General features: G+C 38.0%; 1 protein-coding gene across 6 annotated transcripts in view; it reads left to right on the top strand.

Annotated features, from left to right (window-relative positions):
- The window catches only part of LOC105474645 (regulator of G protein signaling 7), a 569,035-nt gene that overhangs the window by 533,742 nt on the left and 11,061 nt on the right, over positions 1–24,232 (top strand). For 4 of the 6 annotated variants that reach the window (XM_011729459.3, XM_071073714.1, XM_071073711.1 and 1 more), the window contains 4 exons: positions 206–331; positions 5,826–6,012; positions 9,148–9,237; positions 11,751–11,831. In XM_011729459.3, coding sequence (XP_011727761.1) covers positions 206–331; positions 5,826–6,012; positions 9,148–9,237; positions 11,751–11,825 — 478 coding nt within the window. In that variant the 3' untranslated portion in view covers positions 11,826–11,831. The remainder of the gene's footprint in view (positions 1–205; positions 332–5,825; positions 6,013–9,147; positions 9,238–11,750; positions 11,832–24,232) is intronic. The other 2 variants (XM_011729461.3, XM_071073718.1) reach the window with 1 other exon arrangement.

The raw sequence follows: 24,232 nt of genomic DNA on the forward strand, positions 1-24,232 counted from the left end.
ATGCTCAATAAATGTTAGACTTTATTATTAATACTAATGTACATGATGATTTCATGCAGAGCCGTTAATCAGAGGTATATTTTTTTGAAACAAAAGGTAAAGATGGGAACTTCGAGGCACACATGATTTTAAAGGAGAATGTAATAACAAAAAAATTGGAATTCTGATTAAAGGAATGTGTTTGCCTTTGTTTTATCTTCTATAGCAAAGAACCGAGCCAGCAGAGGGTAAAACGATGGGGTTTCGGCATGGACGAGGCATTGAAAGACCCAGTTGGGAGAGAACAGTTCCTTAAATTTCTAGAGTCAGAATTCAGCTCGGAAAATTTAAGGTAAGACACATTGCTTGGATCTTATACGCCAGAGAAATACTGTCTGTGATGTATCTGGTTATTCTGGAGGTAATAGATCCTCCACTAACATCATAATGATGTTATGAACCCACTGAATTTCTGCCACCTAATGAAGGGAAAAAAGATAGCAAGGCAAAGGCTGTCCCACGTATCAATTTCTTATAACTTATTTTTACGCCGTCTCTGTGCCTCCAGATGTTTTAACTATACAAATTTGGTGGCTTTGAAATGGACTCTGTAAAGAAATGCAGTACAAAGAGCAATGTTTGGCAAAGTGGAGATTGGCCAATAACATTTATGAAGTTCAATAAAAATATCTATTTGTCAATGTTGACTATCTTTGCGTATCACTTCTCAAGCAAGTTAGAGAAGAAGAGACTGGGCAGCTGTATCAAATAACTTGAAACCACACTACTGGGCTGTCTCATTCTCTTTGCATGTTTAAATAATAGCCACAGGGCAATTGAGAGCAGCACAGCATTGAGCTGTTCATGAGACAGCAACACCCGTTCTGCCCATCTGTTGTAAACATCGTCTTTATATATTTTTAAAATTTGCTAACATAAGGAGGATCTGAAAATTGCATTTTTAAATATAAGACATTAGAGTGGATTTTAATAGCTCTATTTAACATCTTTGAAGGGAGTGATAACTTTCCACTATATAAGACTGTTTTTTCATGAGCTTTTCATTCATTATTCTTTTGAAACCTGATGCCCAATTTTTACTTTTCCATGACTTACGCAGTCCTGCAAAATTCATTTGCTGAAAGTTCTCTGCATTCATTCATTTTCATTGGAACGAAGTAGTGCCAGGCATGGTCACGTTCTTTTCAGGAGATTTAACAGGAATCCCAAACCATTCAGAAAGATGTAGGACGCTGACACATGTCACATGGATGAAGCAAGATGACCACAGGCAGAACCTGGAGGAGTGTAACTCTCTATGTGTGCCTAGCATGGATTGCTGGCATGCAGCTTCCTATTCTCCTTCCAGTTTATGGGAATCCTTCATGCTTGGGCTTTTGCAAGATCTTGCTGCTAAAGTTGCTAAAGTTCTGTATTGAGCCTACTAATAACATTTTCTATGTTGAGGTCACATTGTCAATGATTGAGTGCAAGAATTCATTAAAAGGCTAGGCGCGGGGCTCAGGCCTGTAATCCCACCACTTTGGGAGCTGAGGCAGGTGGATCTCTTGAGGCCAGGAATTTGAGACCAGCCTGGCCAACACGGCAAACTCCATCTCTACAAAAAATAAAAATTAAAATTAACTGGGCATGATGGCACATGCCTGTAGTGCCAGCTGCTGGGGAGGCTGAGGAATGAGAATCACTTAAACCCAGGAGGTGGAGGTTGCAGTGAGCCAAGATTGCACCACTGCACTCCAGCCCGGGCAACAGAGCAAGACTCTGTCTAAAAAAGAAAAAAAAAAAGAATGCATTAAAAATAAAGCAGAGATAAAGGATACTTGAGGCATTTTAGTGGCTGGGGAGATGGATGTTCCTCTCATTCTCTAAGTTTTTGAAAACATGCTGGTATTATTTGTATCACGATGAGTAAATAAACAAGTAATAAACCTTACCAGCCTTGCCTAGCCAAATAAAAACATCTCCTTCTCTCATTAAATTACAGTCTGTTAGTAGATACAGACGAGAAAACAAATTGCAGCACAAAATCCTGGGTGTTTAGTTGGGAAAAGCACAGAGGGATGCCTAGCCCAGAGTTAGAGACCAGCAAAGGGATACTAGGGGAAATTGCTTCTAGGCTAAAAGCTGGACAATGGGGAGGAGATAAACCATCAAAACAGGAAGAGAGAAGATGCTTTTGGAAAAAGAGCATGTGGATACTCAGTTTCAGGAATGAATTGAATTATTGCCAATTTCTTAGTTCAAGCTTTAATCATTTCTTATCTTAATCATTCTATGCCGTACTAGACTCTAGGCTAAGTAATTATATTTAAGAAATATTAGATTATCTTATATACATGCACATATTATATATATACATATATATATTTCTTGAGTATCTACTATATGCCTATCATAGTAAGTATAGATCAGTAGATAAATGAAAGATGTAGATTAGATTAATTATTGAATACCTACAAGACACCAGAATATATTTATATCTACTACTTTTATAATATGCTATGTTATATTTTGCATTCATTATTTCTGATCATCACACATCTAACCACCAAAACCAACATAAAGTGTAAATATTGCCTCATTTTATAGATGAGAAAAGCATGACTGAGGAAGCTTAAGCCAAGAAAGTATGGCTAAGGAGGTCAGATTGCATGTAAGTGGCATTCTTGGCTTCCTGCAAACCAGTACCAAGCTACTGTCCACTGCTCCCCAAATCTGAGCCCTACTCTGCTTCCACTGACATATCTGTGTCACACACTGAAGGAGACAAAACGGTCCAGTGGTCAACAGGGCTGTGAATTGCACTTAAAATAAAATAACCCTCCGTGCATCTTAACCAAACAGCTGCCCTCCTGTTATCAGTGAGAGTGTGTCACTCACCTGAGCTTTTTTTTTTTTTCAAATATTAGGACAGGAGAAAAATAAGAAGCACTGTTTCTCAATAACTACTTATGCTTCAAATACACCCTCTGCTCTCCCTAATAGGGAGAAGAAACTTGAAATTTTATGATGTATTTCCCTCATTCTTTTTTTCGAGCAAAACACATGGCATGAGCAAGTGCTAAGAAAATGTAGTAATATCATGAGTTTTTATCTTTGAGTGACTAAAAATATGCCAGGTACTTTTCAGAACCTTCTATATAATTTATATCATTAGTATAGATTAATGGAATTAATTTAATCAACTAATCCAATGGAAACCAATTAATCCAGTGGAAACCCAGTGAAATAAGCATTATCATCCCATTTTACTGATGAGGAAATCAAGAATCAAAGACATTAAAAATACTTACTTAGGTTCCAGCTACCAGGAAATAAAGGATATAGGATTTTTTTTTTTTTTAAGAGAGATGGGATCTTTCTCTGACACCCAGGCTGCAGTTCAGAGGCACTGTCATAGCTCACAGCAGGCTTGAACTCCTGGGCTCAAGTGATCCTCCCACCTCAGCCTCCTGAGTAGCTGGGACCACAGGTGCACGGCATTGCACCCGGCTCCTCCATGCTATTAAGCTATTACAATAATTACAGTAATGGTGAGACTAAGAAAGGCAACGATGCTGTTAGAAAGACCATGTGAGGGAGTGCTTGTGGGCATGTCATCTGCTGTAGACTTTCTGGGGGCAAACCTCAGCCATGACACTAATAGTGAGATGGGATAGTGAGCAACCTTAAATAAGCAACTTCATCTTCATATGCTCAGTTTCCTCTTCTCTAAAATGAGGGGAATAATAGAACTTGCTTTATAGAGTTACTGTGGGAATTAAATGAGTTAATATGTGAATCACTTAGAGCAGTGCCTGCACCTACATGTTGGTGTAGGTGTGGTTATTAACTTCTCAACCCTTTTATATTTTATGCTTATTTCCAGGCCCATTTCAGATGTCACTGGATTTAGAAGAGCTTTTTCTAGATCCCCCTTTTCCAATCCAGCACTTGCCCCAGCAGAGGGACTCTTTCCTGCTTGCCATTCCCAGACTATCTAGTTCATTCTCTTCCTGGAGAGCCATTCATGTACTTCCTGGTGTTACGGCCATTTAAATGGTTTATCTTTTCCTCTACTCATTCTTTGAGGACAGAGACTTTGTTTTGATTGATGTGTTCAAAGTGTGCTGGAATGAACTTGACTGAGCATATGTTAATTTCAAAACTCCTGCTCCCTCGGATTACGCATAGCATTCCGTTTTTTTTTTGTTTGTTTGTTTGTTTGTTTGTTTGTTTGTTTTTTTGAGACAGAGTTTTGCTCTTGTTGCCCAGGCTGGAGTGCAGTGGCATGATCTTGGCTCACCGCAACCTCCACCTCCCGGGTTCAAGTGATTCTCGTGCCTCAGCCTCCCGAGTAGCTGGGATTACAGGCGTTCACCACCATGCCCAGCTAATTTTTCTATTATTAGTAGAGACAGGGTTTCACCATGTTGGCCAGGCTGATCTCAAATGCCCAACCTCAGATGATCTGCCCGCCTCGACCTACCAAAGTGCTGGGATTACAGACGTGAGCCACCACGCCCAGGCTTGCATAGTATTCCTATTAGAGTGCACAGTGTCTAAATCTGTGTTTTAAGAGGGAATGGTCTTGAGCCTTCCTTTCTAAAAGTCATGGTGGTAGTTTCCTGTTTGAGGTGTTGTCAAAGTTAGATTATCCTCTGTTATATATATCTATTAAAAAACAAAATCTGGAAATGAAAACTCAAAAATCACTAGCCTGAGTAGTAGTTGATATTCTAATTCTAGCTCATGCACTTCATTACTGATTTCTGATTATTCATTAGTGGTCAAGTTAAAGCTTAGTAGTTACGAAGGTACTGCTGATCACCTCTGTTAAGACTCTGTGGCCGTCTTTGCCTTTCCTTGACTGCATCTGCTATTAGAGCAGTAAGAGTGTTTACAGAGGATAACACAGTCCTAGCAGCAACTTTTTCACGTAGAGTGTTTGTTTCTATTAACAAATTATGATATAGTCATTTATCTTTTAAACATTATTTCTGGAGATCTAACCAGCAAGCTCTAACCTAGAGCACAATATTGAAGAAATGCAACCAGTTAATACAATGTGGCCCCTTCTCACTAGACTTTACCACTTGCTATTATCAACCAAAACACACTCCCAGGTTCCTTCAGTATATATATACTATAAATATAGTCTATATTCAGAAGTCTATATTCAGAAGTAAGTCAGTATATATTCTTCTGTGGCTTCTGAATTGCAATGATGCCTCTACACATTGAAACTTTTCAAGTAATTCCATGTGAAAGCTTGCTGCTTCGGTCATTCCATAACTCTCTCAATTAAATTAGCTTATCATTAGTTAATTGTTTTTATTTTTCCAGCCAGGGAATTTTCTGATCTTATGTCCAGGCCTCTTTTAACTTCAGTGAAGCTTCTTTATAATTCCCTTACAAGCTAGAACAGAAAAGGCTCTCCACACTAGCCCCCACTGCTCAAATGGACAGAAGATCCAAAGAACACAGTGCATGGCTTTGTCTCCCAATTGGAGGCTCCATGTCCTACACCTTTAATTCCCTTCAAACTCCTCTTCGTTTTCAATAAACAGTTAGCAGTGCTGCTTTCCTTAGCTAAAATGAATGTTATACAGGGCTCTGACAGATCTGCTTTTAACAACAAACACTTAAAAGAGATTGTTTTTCATAATTCCTTCCAAAGAAGATTATACCTTTGAATATAGTCAGTACCACCCTGATACTGGAAGCCCTCTGAGAAAGTGAGTTGGCTGTGAGTCATCATGATGAACTGCATGATCCGTAAATATCACAAGGATTTTCAGATGATGGGCCGTCAGAGTAAACACCTGATCTCACATTTTGCATAGATTCTGGCTGGCAGTGGAGGACCTGAAAAAGAGGCCTATTAAAGAAGTGCCCTCAAGAGTTCAGGAAATATGGCAAGAGTTTCTGGCTCCTGGAGCCCCCAGTGCCATTAACTTGGATTCCAAGAGTTATGACAAAACCACACAGAACGTGAAGGAACCTGGACGATACACATTTGAAGATGCTCAGGTGGGTGTACGGTGGGCCTCACATCACAAATGTGCTTCTGAGAAGGTGATCGTTGGGTATATTCATTTTATTTTCATTATAAATGGCAGCTATTTCTAACATTTTCAATTTAGATAACTGTAAAACAACTCTAACTGATCTAGGAAGGAACAAAGACACATTAAACTGAATAGTTTTTTAAAACCTGGGAATATTTTCTAAGTTTGAATATTTTTATATGAAGGGACATATTTGAAATATTTTAAAACTTTTACTTCAGTTTCTACTCTGTTCCCCCAATAAGTGAGCAAACACTATCTAGTGATGGCCCCCATCTCAATAAAATATTTTTTAAAACATTTTTTAAAAAGATTTAAAATCTTTAAGGCATCTTCAATGTAGAGATTCCAAGACTCTGACATTCCTGAATTATTCATTATTATAAATTATTCAAACTGAATTAGCTTAAAGTTATGTCAAACTCAAACCAGTTTTATCTCTGGTGGAAAAAAAAACAAATATTAGATTCTGACATTTCTTAAATTTTCAAGTTAATTTTTTAGCCTACAGAAAGAAAAAATAAAGAAAACTGATTCTAATTTCCTAAGACAAATTGTTAGTCATCTTTTCTCAAACTGGATCTTAATTCCCTTTGTAAAAACAACTTGAATTTCTGCCTTCTCTCAAAAAATATTGATACTCAAGAAGAAAAATCAACTTCTTATGAGGGGATAGTGTTTGCTGATAATGTGGTATTTTATTTTATTTTATTTTATTTTATTTTTGGAAACAAGGTCTCTTTCTGTTCCCTATATTGGCATGATCATGGCTCACTATAGCCTTGGCCTCCCAGGTTTAAGCAATCCTCCTACCTCAGCCTCCCAAGTAGCTGGGACCACAGGCATGCACCACCATGCCTGGCTAATTAAAAAAAATTTTTTTTTTTTTGTAGAGACAGGGTGGGTCTCCCTATGTTGCCCAGGCTGGTCTCCGACTCCTGGGCTCAAGCAGTCCTCCCACCTTAGCCTCTCAAAGTGCTGGGATTACAGGCATGAGCCACTGCACCCACTCCCTAATGATGTGTTGAAGTTGGTTTTTAAATCAGAACGTGCATACTGCATAATTTCTTAAACTTCTTTTGGAGAAGAATATTCATTCTAAAAAGTACCTTTTTAAAACACACACATTACTAAAATAAAATATAGAAGACAAAGAATGAGATACACGAATATCCTTCCTTATTTCCATGCTCTATAGAAAATACATTTCTCCTTGGCTTTCATTTAAAGAAATCAGCAACTGTGTAGAAAACTAACATGAATTTTAACAGCTAACTGGATACCTATCCCATGTGGTTCAGCCATGGTCTCCGATGTAGAAATAATTACACTCTAGAGAGAACATGACAGAGAGCAGACCAGAAATTCTGGCCCTACTGCTCACTTCTCTGTGATCTTTCTTTCTTTCAGTCCAAGATAAAATGTCAAGCATCTTTCTAGAGGTAACAATGTGTAAAATGTTTGGAATGCCCTTCCCGAGGTATAAAAAAGAACTTTTTTTGGTTATCGGTGTCACTTAAAAATATTCTTGCCTAAGAGGATCCTCTTTTCTTATAGAAAAAAAGAAATTTCTATAGAAAACATTACCACTTGGCCCTAGATTTATTTTTCAGTTAAGCTCAGATATTTAATTCTAGTTTTTCTGTGGTTTTAAAAAAAATCCTATCGTTAGCTAAATTGCCTAGGTTCTGATTTCAGCTCTGCTCTGTGACTACTTCTCCATGCCTCCGTTTCTTCACTTGTAAAATGGACATAATGGTTACCAAGCCCACAGGAGTTTTGTAAGGCTTACACTAACTAATAGAGGAAAGCACTTAAAAGAGTACCTGCCATATACCCAAGTATATTTGAGCACTTACTATCCACACCCCATGCTTTGCAACACATCTATTATTCCTTTAATCATCACAGCAATGCTATTTTATAGATTAGAACATTAAGGATCAGAGAGATGAAAAAGTTGGCCTAAATTTACCCTATTTGTAAGAGGTAGTTCTTGAGCAAGGTAGAATCTGAATTTCCAAATGCTTCATTCCAAAACCAGCCATTGCTCTACTTTTCAAACAAATTCCCATACAGTTCCAAACTTAACATTCTTTGAAGATCACCCTTGGGCTAGGTCTGGAGACTTAATCCTGAATGTCTTTAAATGGGTTTAAAGTAACTTCAAATTATTGCTGTTACGTTTAAGACTAGAGAACTGGAGTCATTTCTTGAAGCATGTATTTTATTCAAGAAAAAAAAAAAAAGAAAGAAAATTTGGACATTCAGAATACTCTCCAATAGTTCCAAGCTCTACACCTAACTGGTATTTCACTAGAATAGGAAGATCAAGACACATGTTAGCTCCCTGAGCTGCAGTAGACCAGAGTAGAATCTCCCTAGATTGGGTCAAGATTGAATTGAATGAGTAACTTTTTCCTTTTTTTTGACTTCTTTGTCTACCAAAATTCATCATCAAAACAGAATTTTGCAAACTTCTTAGGGGTGAATGATCAAATATTTACCTAATCTGTCACTGAGTAAGTAATAAGAAAGAGCACACAAATTTGGAGACTTAGCAATTAAATATCACAAAATTTATTTTTGGACTTGTGCTCTGACCCAAGGTGGGCGTGGAAGACAATTTTCCATGCAATTTGTACCAAAGAGATGATCCGATTCATCTGGGCAGTTGGCCCCCCTCCAGTAAATGTAGAGGCCAAAAGTATCCAGGATGATTACTCAGTCTGAGTTAACATTACTCACTTCAGGCCTGGAGTAATTTTAAGAGATAGCAAATTTAGTTATATTCTCTAGTGATCTATATAAGTCAACAACTTGATCTGAGGTTATTTTCTGACAAATTCCATTTTTTTAATGACTGGATGTGATTTGCCTCCTCAGTAGCTCCTAAACCAATTTAAACAATGATCCCATGAATGAGATATTGAATTTGAAGATCTAAATGTCCTGTAAATAGAAGGTATTCTAATCAGCATTGTTATTACTATTTTTAGCTGCTACTAGATTTGTTCTTTAGCCACGTGTGGCATCATAATATTTTACTTTTCCCAAGAAATAATAAAGAAGCACCTCAACCATTATTTCTTTTTAGGAGCACATTTACAAACTGATGAAAAGTGATTCATACCCACGTTTTATAAGATCCAGTGCCTATCAGGAGCTTCTACAGGCAAAGAAAAAGGTATTGGTTTTTTCGTGAGTTGTTTTTTCTTGACCTAGTTCTCAGTTATAATTATCTGGAGTAATTACCTCTGCTGAATCCAGGGTATTGGACTAATGGTAAGTGAACATACTCCAAGACCCTCCCCCAAACCTTTGCATTTTATAAGGGCCATTTAAGTTGTTTCTGTTTGTTTATTGCTTATTGTATTACTTTCTGTTTGTTTGTTTCTGCAGATGTTCATGCTTTGCAAAATTTATTAGAAGCTGTTTTCATGTTTCATGTTAGTCTTCTGTATGCCTAGTTTAAAGGAATCAAAATTACAATAAAGAAAAGAAAGTAACAAAGTCATTAGTCAAAAATTTCAAGAGGGTTTTCTTTGCTCAGTAAGCTAGAATGTATGTTTTGAACCACAGGCCTCATAACTGAAAGTAGACTCACTTTTTTCAATAATAGGTGACAAAAGGTAGGAATGTTTGCTTCCGAACATTTTCATTTGGCATTTATCCTGAATCACTTAATATCCCTGTGATGAATTTTATACACCTAGCATGGTAGCCAAGCACATTATGGGAGCATTGTAGTAGACCTCATTATTCAACAATGTTAATAATCAATGTCTCTCTGTTTGTAACTCCTTACGCAATCGATATAACAGGGAAGAGAAAACCTGGACATAAACATCAACACCATTCATTATTTTTAACGTTAAAAGAGTTCACAGCTTCTTGAAATTCTGAGTTTAAATTATAATTTTGTGTAGTTCATGATCATCATATAGGCTAATAAGATTTTTTTAAGTCCATTGCCTTTACAACTGGAAATGGATACTTCGTAGTAACACTATCCAGTACAGCAGTCACTAGCCACTTGGGACTGTTTAAATCTTAGTTAATTAAAATTATATAACGTTCTAGCCAAATTTCAAATGCTCAATAACCACAGCTACAGACTTCTGTATTGGACAGCATAGAATGAGATTTCCATCCTTTTGGAAAGTTCTATTAGACATTAATGCTCTATAGAATTAATGATGTTGTCAACAGAAATTTTTTCTGATAAAAATTTTGAGGAAATTCTGAGGATATGCTGCTAGATTTTTAAATATTTAGGCTCTGCAAATGTCAGTATAAAGCCTTCCCATATCTACTTCATTTCGGCTTAATTTGATTTTGCTTGAATCACACCATTTTGTTTGTACAAGACAAGTTTTTGGTGTTAGCACTAATGAAAGCAGAGCCCATGTCCTATGAGAAGCAGCCTCCCTCGGCGGCTCTCCTACCTCCATGGGCCTTCTGATTTAGAACATGGATTTGGCGTTGCATCATTTCATTATCCTGTCTTTTTCTGCTCTGTTTTCCTTGCTTTTTTTTTTTTTTAATCTTCCTTTATTTCCCTTCACCCTATCCTACCCCACATACGTAAGTCTGGAAACTCAATGGATCGCAGAACATCTTTTGAAAAATTTGCACAGAATGTGGTAAGTTTTATTTTTTGAGGAATTATGAATCATTAAGTCCAATGAAATTTTTCCAATTTTCCTATTTCTAGCCCTGTTGCCCACCTTGCATTCTTGATGTAACAGCAAAAGTGTTTCTTTTATTCAAATTCAGAACTTCATGTTTTCTGCTCTTTCTGTCCCATCCCTTTCCAGAGTAGAAAAAGATGTTACATGTGGGCCGGGCGCGGTGGCTCAAGCCTGTAATCCCAGCACTTTGGGAGGCCGAGACGGGCGGATCACGAGGTCAGGAGATCGAGACCATCCTGGCTAACATGGTGAAACCCCGTCTCTACTAAAATATACAAAAAACTAGCCGGGCGAGGTGGCGGGCGCCTGTAGTCCCAGCTACTCGGGAGGCTGAGGCAGGAGAATGGCGTGAACCCGGGAGGCGGAGCTTGCAGTGAGCTGAGATCCGGCCACTGCACTCCAGCCTGGGCGGCAGAGCAAGACTCCGTCTCAAAAAAAAAAAAAAAAAAAAAAAAGAAAAGAAAAAGATGTTACATGTGAACAAGTATCTGCAGAGAACTAAAGTTTGAAAAGAAGTTTATATTACGATATATAAAAGGAAGGAATAATAATTATTCTTTATATTTTTATTCCTCATATTCCTTTCTTTATTAAAGATAGTGCATGTATTTCTATGCTCCTTCCCTTAGCCCTTCCCGAGGCTTAAAATATTAAGAACAATGAAGGTTCTATGCTTTTTACTTCTGCAGAGAGAAAATGATCTATTAAGCAGTTTAAAGCTAAAGATTTTATATGAGTGGTGGTTGGTGACAAGATATACCCCACCAAAGACCCACTAGCCTGCCTTTCTTACTCCTTATTTTTCAGGAAGGTATTGAAAACTGTTGCATAAATCACCTGAGAAACCAGTAGTTTTCCTACCAGTGTTTTCTTAGTATCTTGCCATGTGTTTTGATGATATATATTTGTTTGTAAGATTCTTTTTTTTGTATTGTGCCAGTGCCTTTGGAACTTTCTGACATTGTGTAAGCTCAAACTAAAGCCTTCAACACATTTATTTTTATAGGGCAGAAACATCCCTATTTTCCCATGCCATAAAAACTGTACACCAACACTGAGGGCCAGCACTAACCTGTTATGAAAAGAGGTAGAAAAATCTTGGTTTATACTCAAGTTTGTCTGCATTGTCTGTTGAGTTGTGTGGTTAAGCTCCATGCTGCTGTGTGTGTGTGTTGTGGCTTTTGCTGTGATGGCCAGTTCAGTGGAGTTATGTGTGTTGAAATGTGAGCAAACTGGATTCAACAAAGATATGGCTTTTGTTTTCAGTTTCCCTCAAGGATCCTTGTGGTGGGGAATGTTATTCACTTCTACTTGTGAATTTCCATTGCAACGGTACACAGAGTATTTGAAAGAATTTGAACAGTAATATATACTGTGAACATTCAATGTGATTGCATGAGTTAAATGGATAGAGAATGATGGACTCCAGGAATGAATCACATTGTAAATAAACTTTATGAAATTTTGGCTGGCACTATTGGAACCTCTGTTCTTTAATAGAGAATTTTCTGGAGCATGCCTCGTAAGTCACCATGGGGCAACAAAGATAATGTCAAAAAATTATCCAAGATTTTGCTGGAGAAAGTGACTATCAGATAATAAGGTACTCTGTGTACTGTTTAAGAAGCATTTCAAGTTAATCCTTTTCAAATGTAATGCTGACAGTATATACTATTCTTGAAATTATAATGGAAATCTCTGTGATACAATTTAAAACAGTGATGCAACCCAGGGAAGATGGAAAGGGGAAGTCAAATGGTTGTCTTTCTGCCAACATCATATCTAACCCACTTCTCAAACTCTTAAAATAGCACCATATGGTCACACACTGCAAACTTTAAGAAAGGGCCAACAGGAAATAAGGGGAAGAGAGGACTGATCATCCACACCTTCAACCAAAATTCACACAAATGCCACCTCTGTTCCAAACTGTGTGCTATGTCTTGGGACCATGTAGAAAGTATAGACTTATAGCCATGTCCAACCCTTTGAATGCAAGGATTTTTTTGCTTATCTGTGGTGGCGGATATTATAAAAATTATGCCTGGAACTTTTTTTTTTGAGATTATTTGTCGTTAGTGTTTAGTGTTTTTTATGTGTGGCCCAAGATAATTCTTCTTGCAATGTGGCCTAGAGAAGCCAAAAGGTTGGACATCCTTGGTACAGCTTGATTTCAAAGGTACCCAATGGTATAGACAAAATGTTAGGATGTACAAGGGAAAGATAAACAATTTCTGCTGGGTGTTAGGTTGAGGACGGAGGGCCCATATGTAATCTGAGAATTCCCAGAAGTTACATTTAGCTGAATTTGGAGGATTTCACTGGACCAAGAAGAGCAACTACCTTCTTTAAAAAAAGTGGAAAAAAAACTGGAATTACTGAAGGAAAAGAGGTTGAGTACCATCCATACACACACACACACACACACACACACACACACAGACACACATACACACAAACCATAATAATAACTTTCAGGCACTGTTGCTTAGTGTTAATCCTTTCCCATCCAGGAAAATAAAATGCAATCTTTTTTATGTAATACTTTTATTTGGGTGTTATTCTGAAGAAATGGAGTAAGCAATTGGAAAGGTTCTCTGAATTTCCCCTTGGTTTAGTGTTCCATATTTACAACTTAAGGGTCAGCAGCTGTATCAAGCATCTTAGATCTTTACCTACTAAATTTTATGAGACAGTTTTATAGGATCAATAAAATAATTTAACATAAGACAAAGAATGAGTGATTTTATTATAATCAGATAGACTTAATGGAGTAAAGACAGAATTTATGTAAATATTTTAAAGGAATCCTCTACGCAGGGTGCTCTGGTGCATACAGGGAGGCTACAAGGTCAACAGTATCTCAGAAAGAAATGGAATAGGTGAAAATAGTAAACAAGTGTGTAGTCTAGGAAACTAATGGGGAAAAACTCACATTCATTGAGTCTCTGCCATTTACCAGGCTCTGCACTGGGCGCTTCATAATATTATCTAATTTAATCCATGTGCTGACTCTGTAAGGTAGGTATTATTACATCCATTATTTTACCCATTTTGTAGGTAAGAAATTTAAAGGGTCAAAGGAGGTGCATCGTTTGCCCAGAGTCACATAGTCAGCGAAGGAGCTGGGACTGACTCCAAATGTATTTTGTTCCCTAATGCTATTTCCATGGATCCACCCTGCTCTTTGACATTCTCCCAACTGACAAAAAATAAATAAATCTTGCCACCTGATGATACCCTCCTCCCCAGTCTGAGTCCATTTCCAATGCGTGTCTATTTTAGTAAGTTGATTTACATGTTCCAGCCTAGGGTTTTTATAACCGAGGTTAGAAAAATGGCATTGTTGTTTTTGTTTCACCCCAGAGACAAAAATATTTTGCTAGCCAGCTGTTCCAGGGGAGTTTTTGTTAGTTACCCAGACTCATAAACACTAACGAGCACTTTAGAGAAAAATTATAATAAACAGCTGAGGATTGCATTGCACTTTCAATCTTCCAAAAAATATAGACTCTTTTTTGTTTGTTTTGTTGTTGTTTTGGTCATTGTTTACATGCACAACAATCCTGGGAGGTAGTCAGGCAGGTACCACCTTTCTTCACAGACAAAAAACTGGGGGCATAGTGAGGTGAGGCCACCCTCACCAGTATCTCTCAGTTGTTGAGTGTTAGAGCCGGAGCTGGAAGCAAGCTTTTTCTTCTACTTTAAATTCATTACTCTTTTTAGATTTTTCTTATTATTTTCATCAATCCCAAAATGGGTAGGATAAAAATAACTCCCATTTGTGTAATGCCCGCATTGTGGTTTGTTGTCTCAGGAAAGCTCCTTTTCACTTCTTGGTGTTTACTCTTTTATTTCTTTATTTTTCTTGCTATCAGAGAAGTCTCTTAAGGTTGGTCTTTCAAGGGTTACTATATCCTCTCATACCTTTAAATGTTATTCTTACTAAGTTGACTTTATTCTCTTTCAAAAAAGTTCATATGCTTTAAGAATTATGAAAATTATTTTCTTCATCACCATCATCAAATCTGACACCACTTTTCAGCCATTAAAATATCACAGCATCTGCTGGGCATGGTGGGTCATGCCTGTAATCCCAGCACTTTGAGAGGCCGAGGCGGGTGGATCACCTGAGGTCAGGAGTTCGAGACCAGCCTGGCCAACATGGTGAAACCCTGTCTCTACTAAAAATACAAAAATTAGCCAGGCATGGTGGTGCACGCCTGTAATCCCAGCTACTTGGGATACTGAGGCAGGAAAATCACTTGAACCCAGGAGGCGGAGGTTGCAGTGAGCAGAGATCATGCCATTGCACTCCAACCTGGGTGACAAAAGCGAAACTCTGTCTCAAAAAATAAGAAAAGATAACATGATAGGATAAGATAAACTATAGCATCTGTCTGCTACACAAACATTAAAAAGGAACAGATAGAAAACAAAGGAAAAGCAGGGTAGGATGACTGATTAGCCACATCTTCAATCAAGATTCATAATCAACTGCCAACTGTGTGACTCACCTCCTGTCTTGTCTTTGTGTGAAGTAGAAATTAAATCAGTCTGGCTCTGGGCTACAAAAGTAGAAAAGTAAAAATGAATTTTAGAGAGTATTGATGTTGAACGCCCAGGGATTCACCTAATCTAATCTCCTTTTGGAAATATTTTCATCCTATCTTAATGAAGACAATTATCTGTAGAGGCTTTAAAAGAATCAATAGAAAAAGATGATGCCTCCTTGGCTGTCCCATTCCCTGTGTTCTGGTATATTTGTGCTGGGGCTTTGAGCTCCTAACTGTGCCCTGGAGACTGGATGGAATGACCAGAAGTTGTGGAGACTCCGTGAGAGAAATTTAACAGGACTGGGTTGGCTCTGAAATCAGTTGATCTTTAGGATCAAATCTGGTTTTTTGTTGTTGTTGTCATTGTTGTTTTGTTGTTGTCATTGAGACACAATTTCACTCTGTCACCCAGGCTGCAGTGCAGTGGTGCGATCTTGGCTCACTGCAACCTCTGCCTCCGTGGTTCAAACAATTCTCCTGCCTCAACCTACTGAGTATAGCTGGGACTATAGGTGCCCGCCAACACACCTGGCTAATTTTTTGTATTTTAGTAGAAATGGGGTTTCACCATGTTGACCAGGCTGGTCTCGAACTCCTGACCTCAAGTGATCTGCCCACCTCGGCCTCCCAAACTACTGGGGTTACAAGTGTGAGCCACTGTGCCTGGCCCAAATCTGTTTTTAACTCTGCAACTCAATTGTTTAAATGTTGATAGGAGCAAATGTAAATGTAAATCCTCTTATTTGAAATATAAAACAAAGAAGATACAATACTTAGTTCTTTTAGAATGTTCTTTTGATTAAATAAAATTAAATGATTTATCTAAGCCCACTGTGGAATCACTGGTTAATACAGCCTTATACAGATTATATATAAGTGGTAACATGGTAAAAAGAGCCTGGGCCAAGGAATTTGATGTGTTTCTATTTAGGTTTGAAACCTAGTCCTATATATTCTAGCCATGTGAATTTTAAAAAATCATTTAAGGCCGGGCGCAGTGGCTCATGCCTGTAATCTCAGCACTTTGGGAGGATGGCTCTAGGCCAAGAGTTCAAGACCAACCTGGGCAACATGGCAAGACCCTGTCTCTACAAAAATAATAATAATTATAATAACAATAAAAGAAAAAATCATTTAAACTACTGAACCTCAGTTTCTTCACCTCTAGACAACTCTCTCTACCCAGACACAGCTCCAATTAGCATTTTGCACAAATAAATATAAATATTTAAGAATTTGAATTATATTTAAATATTCTTTTGAAACATTCTTTATTCACTTAAAATGCATTGTAAATGTCTTCCAAATAATTAAGTATTCTCCTACCTGATTCTAATAAACCATGCAAAATTCCTTTGAATGGATATGCCCTGTAATTTTTCTAATCATCTATGAATGGACATTTAGGTTGTTATTTATTTATTCATTGCTTTTATAGGTCAAAGTACAATAAAATCCAAGTTATATATTGATTTTCTTTTCATAAAAAAATTGAACTGCTTAAATGGAATGTAAATTTACAAGGGAAGAGGCATCTATTTATCTGTTTTTCCCTTTTTTGTATCTTTATTTTTTCCTTCATGCAAGAGCATACACTAGAGGGAAAAATAACTTATTCTGGAAGGTGGGAATCAGATGTTGTATTCCTGATTTCCGACACCAACATGTTACACATTAATGACAGGCCTCCACTGCCAATTAGTCTTCAGTCAGTGAAGAACTGTAGCTACTTTCTGGGAAACTTATATTGTTTTTTTTCAACACTCTGGAAGACTCTAAGGATAGTTTCTAGTTCCTGGTCAAATGATTTTTAACTTGGTTTTGTTTGTTTGTTTTTTGGGGTTTTTTTTTGTTGTTGTTGTTGCTGTTTTTTAGACGGAGTTTCACTTTTGTTGCCCAGGCTACAGGGCAATGGCGTGATCTTGGCTAACCGCAATCTCTGCCTCCCGGGTTCAAGTGATTCTCCTGCCTCACCCTCCAAGTAGCTGGGATTATAGGCGTGCACCACCAGGCCAGGCTAATTTTTTGTATTTTTAGTAGAGACAGGGTTTCTCCATGGTGGTCAGGCTGGTCTCAAACTCCCGACCTCAGGTGATCTGCCCACCTTGGCCTCCCAAAGTGCTGGGATTACAGGCATGAGCCACCATGCCCAGCCTAACTTGGATGTTATTAAATGTAAAATCTAGTGTGCGATTTCCCTCCATATTCTAATAACCTATAAAACTTATAAAACTGTAAGCTGGGAACTACCCTCTGCATGCAGTATAAACCTGTGAATAATACGGGTGCCACTTTTGGGAATCACAGCCCCAGCCCAGCTATGGGGCTAGGGTAGGAGCAGTGTGGTGCAGTGCAGTGTCGAAGGTACTTGGGCAGTCCCTCGGCTGCCCATTCCTGGCACGTTTGGGATGGACCTTGGTTCTGTTCAGGATTGAGCCATGTCACTCCAGGCTGAGCACTCTGGACTTTATTGATTGGACCTACACGCACATTAGTGTAAACAGGCTATTTTGGAAAGGGTCTTAGGACAACTAAAAGGAAAACATATAAACTTGCCACTGGATTTTTTCCTCATAAATAATCCCAATAGAAAAAATTGACCTGGTGGCCTAGGATCCATGCATCTGCAACGTTTATTTCATTGCTTTTAGATACCATTATACTAGTTTCTAAATCATTCTTTCATCAACAGCTATTAAGTTTTGACTAAGTGTCGGGTTATGTGATACTCTTTGTGGTTAAAAAAGACAGCTTGGCTGTCCTTACTTTCACTTCCCTTGATATCAATTTCTACCACAATAACATAGAGACAAGCCTTAGAGTATTCAGAAAGGTCATTTTCTAGATTACATATCCATTAATGAAGTTGTAGGCATGGTAAGAGCTCCACAGAGTGAGTCAGATCCTCAACTGACATGAACACCCATCATAATGAAGCAGATTATCTGGTTCGCAAAACATCCATCATAGGACAGAAGCAGACTTGGAACCTACGAGAAGGAAGGTTTTGATTTTACATCTCTGCCCCTGTGAATTTACCTTAAAGAAAGACTTTGTGCGTATTATTTTAGGGTTGAGTGCTATGGATTCTGTTGCCTGGGATTACAGATACACTAATACAGGTAAACTATGCTTAAAAATTCCTACCATGGCTGGGCACAGTGGCTGACGCCTGTAATCCCAGCACTTTGGGAGGCCAAGGCGGGCTGATCACAAGGTCAGGAGATCGAGACCATCCTGGCTAACACGGTGAAACCCCGTCTCTACTAAAAATACAAAAAAAAAAAAATTAACTGGGCGTGGTGACAGGCACCTGTAGTCCCAGCTACTCGGGAGGCTGAGGCAGGAGAATGACGTGAACCCAGGAGGCAGAGCTTGCAGTGAGCTTAGATCACACCACTGCACTCCAGCCTGGGCGACAGTGCAAGACTCTGTCTCCAAATAAATAAATAAATAAATAAATATATTCCTACTACATCTTCAGTGAAAATAAGTTATAAACTGGCCATTGAGTTTCCCCACCATAGATATTACCAACAAGCATATGAAGTGTGTCTGCTCGAAGATGAACTATTTTCTCCTCTTTCTTCTGCTATGGACCTGAAACCATCTCATTTGTCATTTTGTAGTTGGCGGATATTGCTATCCATCTTATTTTATTGAAACTGGTGGTGATGATAACTTGCCTGAGGAAGCAATTTTAGTCTCCCTGCAGCATGATGTAAATCAATTGGTGTGCAATGTATCAGACCACGTAGCCTAATTGAGTTCGGACAATATATCTTCATTTTGCCCTGGTAGCATCATTAGTTCTTAAGTTGCTGCTCGAGTTCTAGGAGCTCTGAATCGTATCATGGGTTTTTGTCAGTGTCCAATGCAGCCCTGGGGCTTCCTAAGGAATGCTGTGGGACTGCCAAGTAGATACTCCCCATAGTGGAAATGTCGCCCCTGCTGCTACATATGCCAGGGGCAGACGTTTCTACAGCATTTCCCAAAGTATTGTGTTCCAATGAACATGAAGTCTTGGGTTTATGCCAGTAGCTATGAAGCTTCAGCCAGAGACCATCCTGCGTGCTCTGTATGATAAGTTTACAGCCCAAGAGCATGCATGTATTCAAGCACTACTAGATTCTTTTATCCAACAACAACAGCAAAACAGTTATTGGGAACCTACTGTGGGCCAGGCACTTTGTTCTGAGAATGGATAGGTAAGACAAAGCCCCTGCTCATAAGAAGCTTATACTTTGCAAGAGGATAGATATGAACACAAATTACTACTTTGGGGATAGTACTAACATGCGCACCTAGGTTGATTCATTCTGCTCATGCAAGTTAACTGTTCATTGAACAGATCTGGTTTTCCACTAACCTCCTTAATATAAATCATGATAGTTTCTCTTAAAGCAGTGCAGAGTAGGCAGAGAGAGGAAGAGTTAAGTCCTAAGCAAGAGACTTGCCCACTAAACAGTGGGGCCCTGCAGGAGAGAGAGAGAGACAAAGCAAAGGTGGCACAAGAAAGAGGGTCTGAAGATGGCAAATTCAGGCAAGGACTACTGTGGAGGTTTCCAGTTAGAGAAGCAGAGTACAGAAGAAGGTAATCAAGAACATATTCTGTGCTCTGGATTTACACATGGGCCATCATCATCTACACAGCAGATGAGGGCAAGCTAGAAGAATCTAGACATAGGAGGGTGTGTTTGCAGCCTCGGCAGCTACTGTAGCCATCTGCACATTGGATGATAACAACAAAAACTTGGGTGGTAAAGTAGAAGAAATGAAAGCAGAAGAAGACTTGTAGCACCAATAAACTTTTTAGAACATGTTTGAACCAAGTTTACTGGAAGATTTGACAGCAGAAATATAAATGTCGCACTGTCTCACTTTGAAATCATGTTATATGGCCATTAGTTCATTATGTTGCATTATCACTTTGATTTTATTTGATGATTTTTGAACTTGAATTATTTGAACTTGATATTTGAACTTGAATTATTTTTCAAAGTGATCTGAATCTCATATTAGGGTACAAAATTGTAGCTCAGTAAAGCAAGGAGATATAGGACTTATATCTTACATGTAATGTACTCTTAGCATTTCTACATTTGGCACAGTGCCTTGCAGATGGCCAATTCTCAATCTCAATTTATGTCATTGAATTAAACAGCATTGAATAGAATGAAAAAGAGTTAAGCAGAATTCCATCAATGTTCTAAAGGGTAATACTTGCACATTATTTTTATAAATTTGTTTTAAGTATCTAGGAAAAAGATGAATGGAAGTTAAGTTGATATAAAGTTTGGATTTATTATGGTGTCCAAATTTAATTTCCACCAAAAATGGAGTCGTATATTAATTATTTCTAGTTGTGAGGTCACTTACTAGGCAGCCCTGGGTCATCAACAGGTCATCTCTTTCAAAATCATTTTCTCTTGCTTATTCTAAAGACACATGTAGCATCGTATATATTCATTAGCATTCTTTTATGAAGCATCTTTCAGAAAAGAAAGCCATTTTTATACTGATGACAAGCTGTGGTTTTAATTTATTCTTTTCCATAATTTTTGCTAGTACCCAGAAAGCAGTAACACTAAAATAGACAATTTAAAATAGCGATACATTAGACATCTTTATCTAAATTGCATCCATCTATAAGCATGGAGGTATTATGTGTATAGCTACAGAAACCTTGGTGCATTTTTCATGTTTTTGGCTGATACTTAACACAAGTCCAGACTGGGCAAAATCTGATGCCCTCTTCATTGTGCACCATATTTTGATGGCTGTTGTCATTGTTTTTGTCAATGGCCAGTATCTAAGAATAATAGGAACACACAGTGGACAATCCTAAATACGCCACATATATCTGTAATTTCAACCAGCAGAGGCCATTACTAAAATAGGCTGTGGCAGTTATTGGAAATTTAAAGCACATTCTCTAGAATGCTCTATTATTTCTGGGGGAATAAAAAGTTCATCCATCAGTTTTTTGCCTCTTTGAGTCATGCAGATTTTATTTTGGTATTAAAGAAGTTTTTCATCTATTTCATCAGCCAAAACCGAATTCCCCAATGGACATGGGCTCAGTTACTACAAAGGAGAATAACAAGCCCCTATTTTCAACACTGTTCACCTGAAATAGACCTATTAATATCTAACAAGAATATATTCCTAACATGAGATAAAAAAGTTTATTGGGAGAGCTTTCTCTTTTCTGACTGTAAAATGTAAATCTTCAAGGTACTTTCAGGAGATACTGGGAATGATAAAATTTTTGGAGTTTCAGAATTGAAAAGGAACTTAGAGGTCCATATTTCCCCAGGTCCAATCCTCAGTCCATTGCAAGAATCTTTTCTGTAGGCTCAGTGACAAATGGGTATTCAGCATTTGGCAGCTCCTAAGTATCTGAGATGTGGTACCCTTAGTCAGCAGATCATTTCATCTCTTAGAAATCCCTTCCATAATCCACTTTTCTGTAACTTCCAACTATTAATCCTAGTTCTATTTCCTGAAGCCACCACAGAGTAATACAAGCCCTTCCTCTAGATGACAACTAGTGAATTGCTTGAGGTGTGATTTACATTACCTCCCCCAAGTTTTCTTTTTCTTTCCCTTAGTTAAAATCTCTACGTCGGCCAGGCACAGTGGCTTGTGCCTGTAATCCCAGCACTTTGGGAAGCCGAGGCCAGGGGTTGTGGGGATCACTTAAGGCCAGGAGTTCAGGATCATCCTGGGCAACATAATAGATCTGGTCTCTATAAAAAACAAATTTATAAATTTAAAAAAAAACTCTACTTCATTTTCTTTTTTTCTTTCTTTCCTTTTTGTTTCTGTTTTTTGTTTGTTTGTTTGTTTGTTTTTTGTTTGTTTTCTTTTGTTTTTTGAGACGGAGTCTCGCTCTGTCATCCAGGATGGAGTGCAGTGGTGCAATCTTGGCTCCCCGCAGCCTCTGCCTCCCCGGCTCAAGTGATTCTCCTGCTTCAGCCTCCCAAATAGCTTGGATTACAGGCATGCGCCACCACACTCAGCTAATTTTTGCATTTTTAGTAGAGAGGAGGTTTCACCATGTTGCAAGGCTGTTCTCAAACGCCTGACCTCAAGTGATCCACCCACCTTGGCCTCCCAAAGTGCTGGGATTACAGGCGTGAGCCACCGTGCCTTGCCTACTTCATTATTTTTCTAAGTGTGGTCCAACTATCCATACCTCAAAAATCACCAGGGGCTTGGCAAATGCAGATTCTGTAACCTCATCTCTGATTACATTAGATCTCTTCTTTTTCTCTGCTCCACATTGGTTTCAAGCATCCCAAAACCATACCGTTTAAAAATCATCACACAGATAGAAGTATTCCCAGCTGATCTCTCCTTACTAAACATCCGTGGTTCTCACTTGAGATGCATCAGAATCACCTGGAGGGCCCATGCTAACACAGATTGCTGGACTCCATCTTTCAGAAAGTCTACGTAAGTCATTTACTGATGGATCCAATTCAAGAATTTTCATGTTTAACCAATTCTCAGTGATGCTGCTGCTGCTGATTTTAAGGCCACACTCTGAAAACCACTGCCCTAGACATACCAATGCTCTCCACTTTCTCCATGGTGAATGTCAAGAGCACACAAATGTCACAGCTGAGAGGCTGCTCTCCAATTACGTCCTCACATTTCTGCAACCACCCGTTGAACTGTGTAAGAGTCCATTTTTGTTTGTTTTGTTCCATTTGTTCCCACAGCTGTTTATAATTAAATTTATTGCATATTGCATGTAAGTACTTTATTAAAATAAACCTGTTGAAATGTGAGTATAAAAAGAAAAAGATATTTCTTTGATAACTAAGCTGAAGACAAAAAGACTTGATAAAGATGTCTTAAATGTTGCTAGCAAATTAAATCTGAGTGACACTTATAACGGGAAAGTGAGCTTCTAATGTTTTCCCATTTAATAATTTCCTGTTCTTTCATCATCCTGGTTGCTCACTTTGTACATGTGCTCCAGTTCACCAGTAGGCCTCATAATCATAACTGAACATAGTATTTGAGATATGGCCCAGCCAGCATAAAGTGGGAATATCACCTCCTTGGCTTTGTATACTATAACTTTTAAAATCTAACCTGAAAATTGCATCCACTTCCCCACTGTAGTCCCCAACCAGAGCAACATGTAATGTCATTTGGGGCTTAAAATAAAATACTTTAAAAATTGGATTTTTTTCTCATGTGCTGAGATTAGTTGTCCCTAATTTTGTCTTTTGCTGCTAAGTTTCTTTGTTCATTATTTATTTACTTTTCACTTTAGTGTACGTTGGTTCTTTACCCTTCTTTCTACTAAATTTATCTTGTAAGTTTTAGTTCATTTGTATAGCTTTACATAATTTTTTGAAGCATTTCTTTGTTACTCAGTCTTTTAACCAAGGTTATAAGCGGATCATACATACATTTTATCAGAATTTCATCAGTTTAATCATTCAAATTACTGATTAAAATGTCATAAGGAACAGGGAGGAAGACAGAATTCCACTGCCCTAATAGCACACCATGAAGATAGTTGTTTATTTAGTTATGAAGCACATCTTTCTCTTTTCCAACCACAGAGATACTGCAAACACTGCTGCATGCCTTACTTAGCCGAAGATCTTTTGTTTAAAGCAAGTTCCTGTCCTCAAATCTGGCAAACTCCTTTTTAAAATGAGTAAATGAGCATCTCTATGACAGACAAAAATGTAATATAGGGTCTACAGGGAGTTCCTTGCAAACATATAATGTTGTAAGAGCAACACACCATTAGAAGAATGAGAGAGGGACTTAGGAAATTTTAACAAAAGAAATACAAATAGTATATCGATATATGAGAAAACAAAAAAGAAAACCTATTGTTATTAATACCTAAGTAAAATTCAGAAGGCAGCACAATCACTTTTTCCTCCAAATAGGTTTG

This window comes from Macaca nemestrina, chromosome 1, assembly GCF_043159975.1.
Source record: "Macaca nemestrina isolate mMacNem1 chromosome 1, mMacNem.hap1, whole genome shotgun sequence".
Classification (NCBI taxonomy): Eukaryota; Metazoa; Chordata; class Mammalia; order Primates; family Cercopithecidae; genus Macaca; species Macaca nemestrina.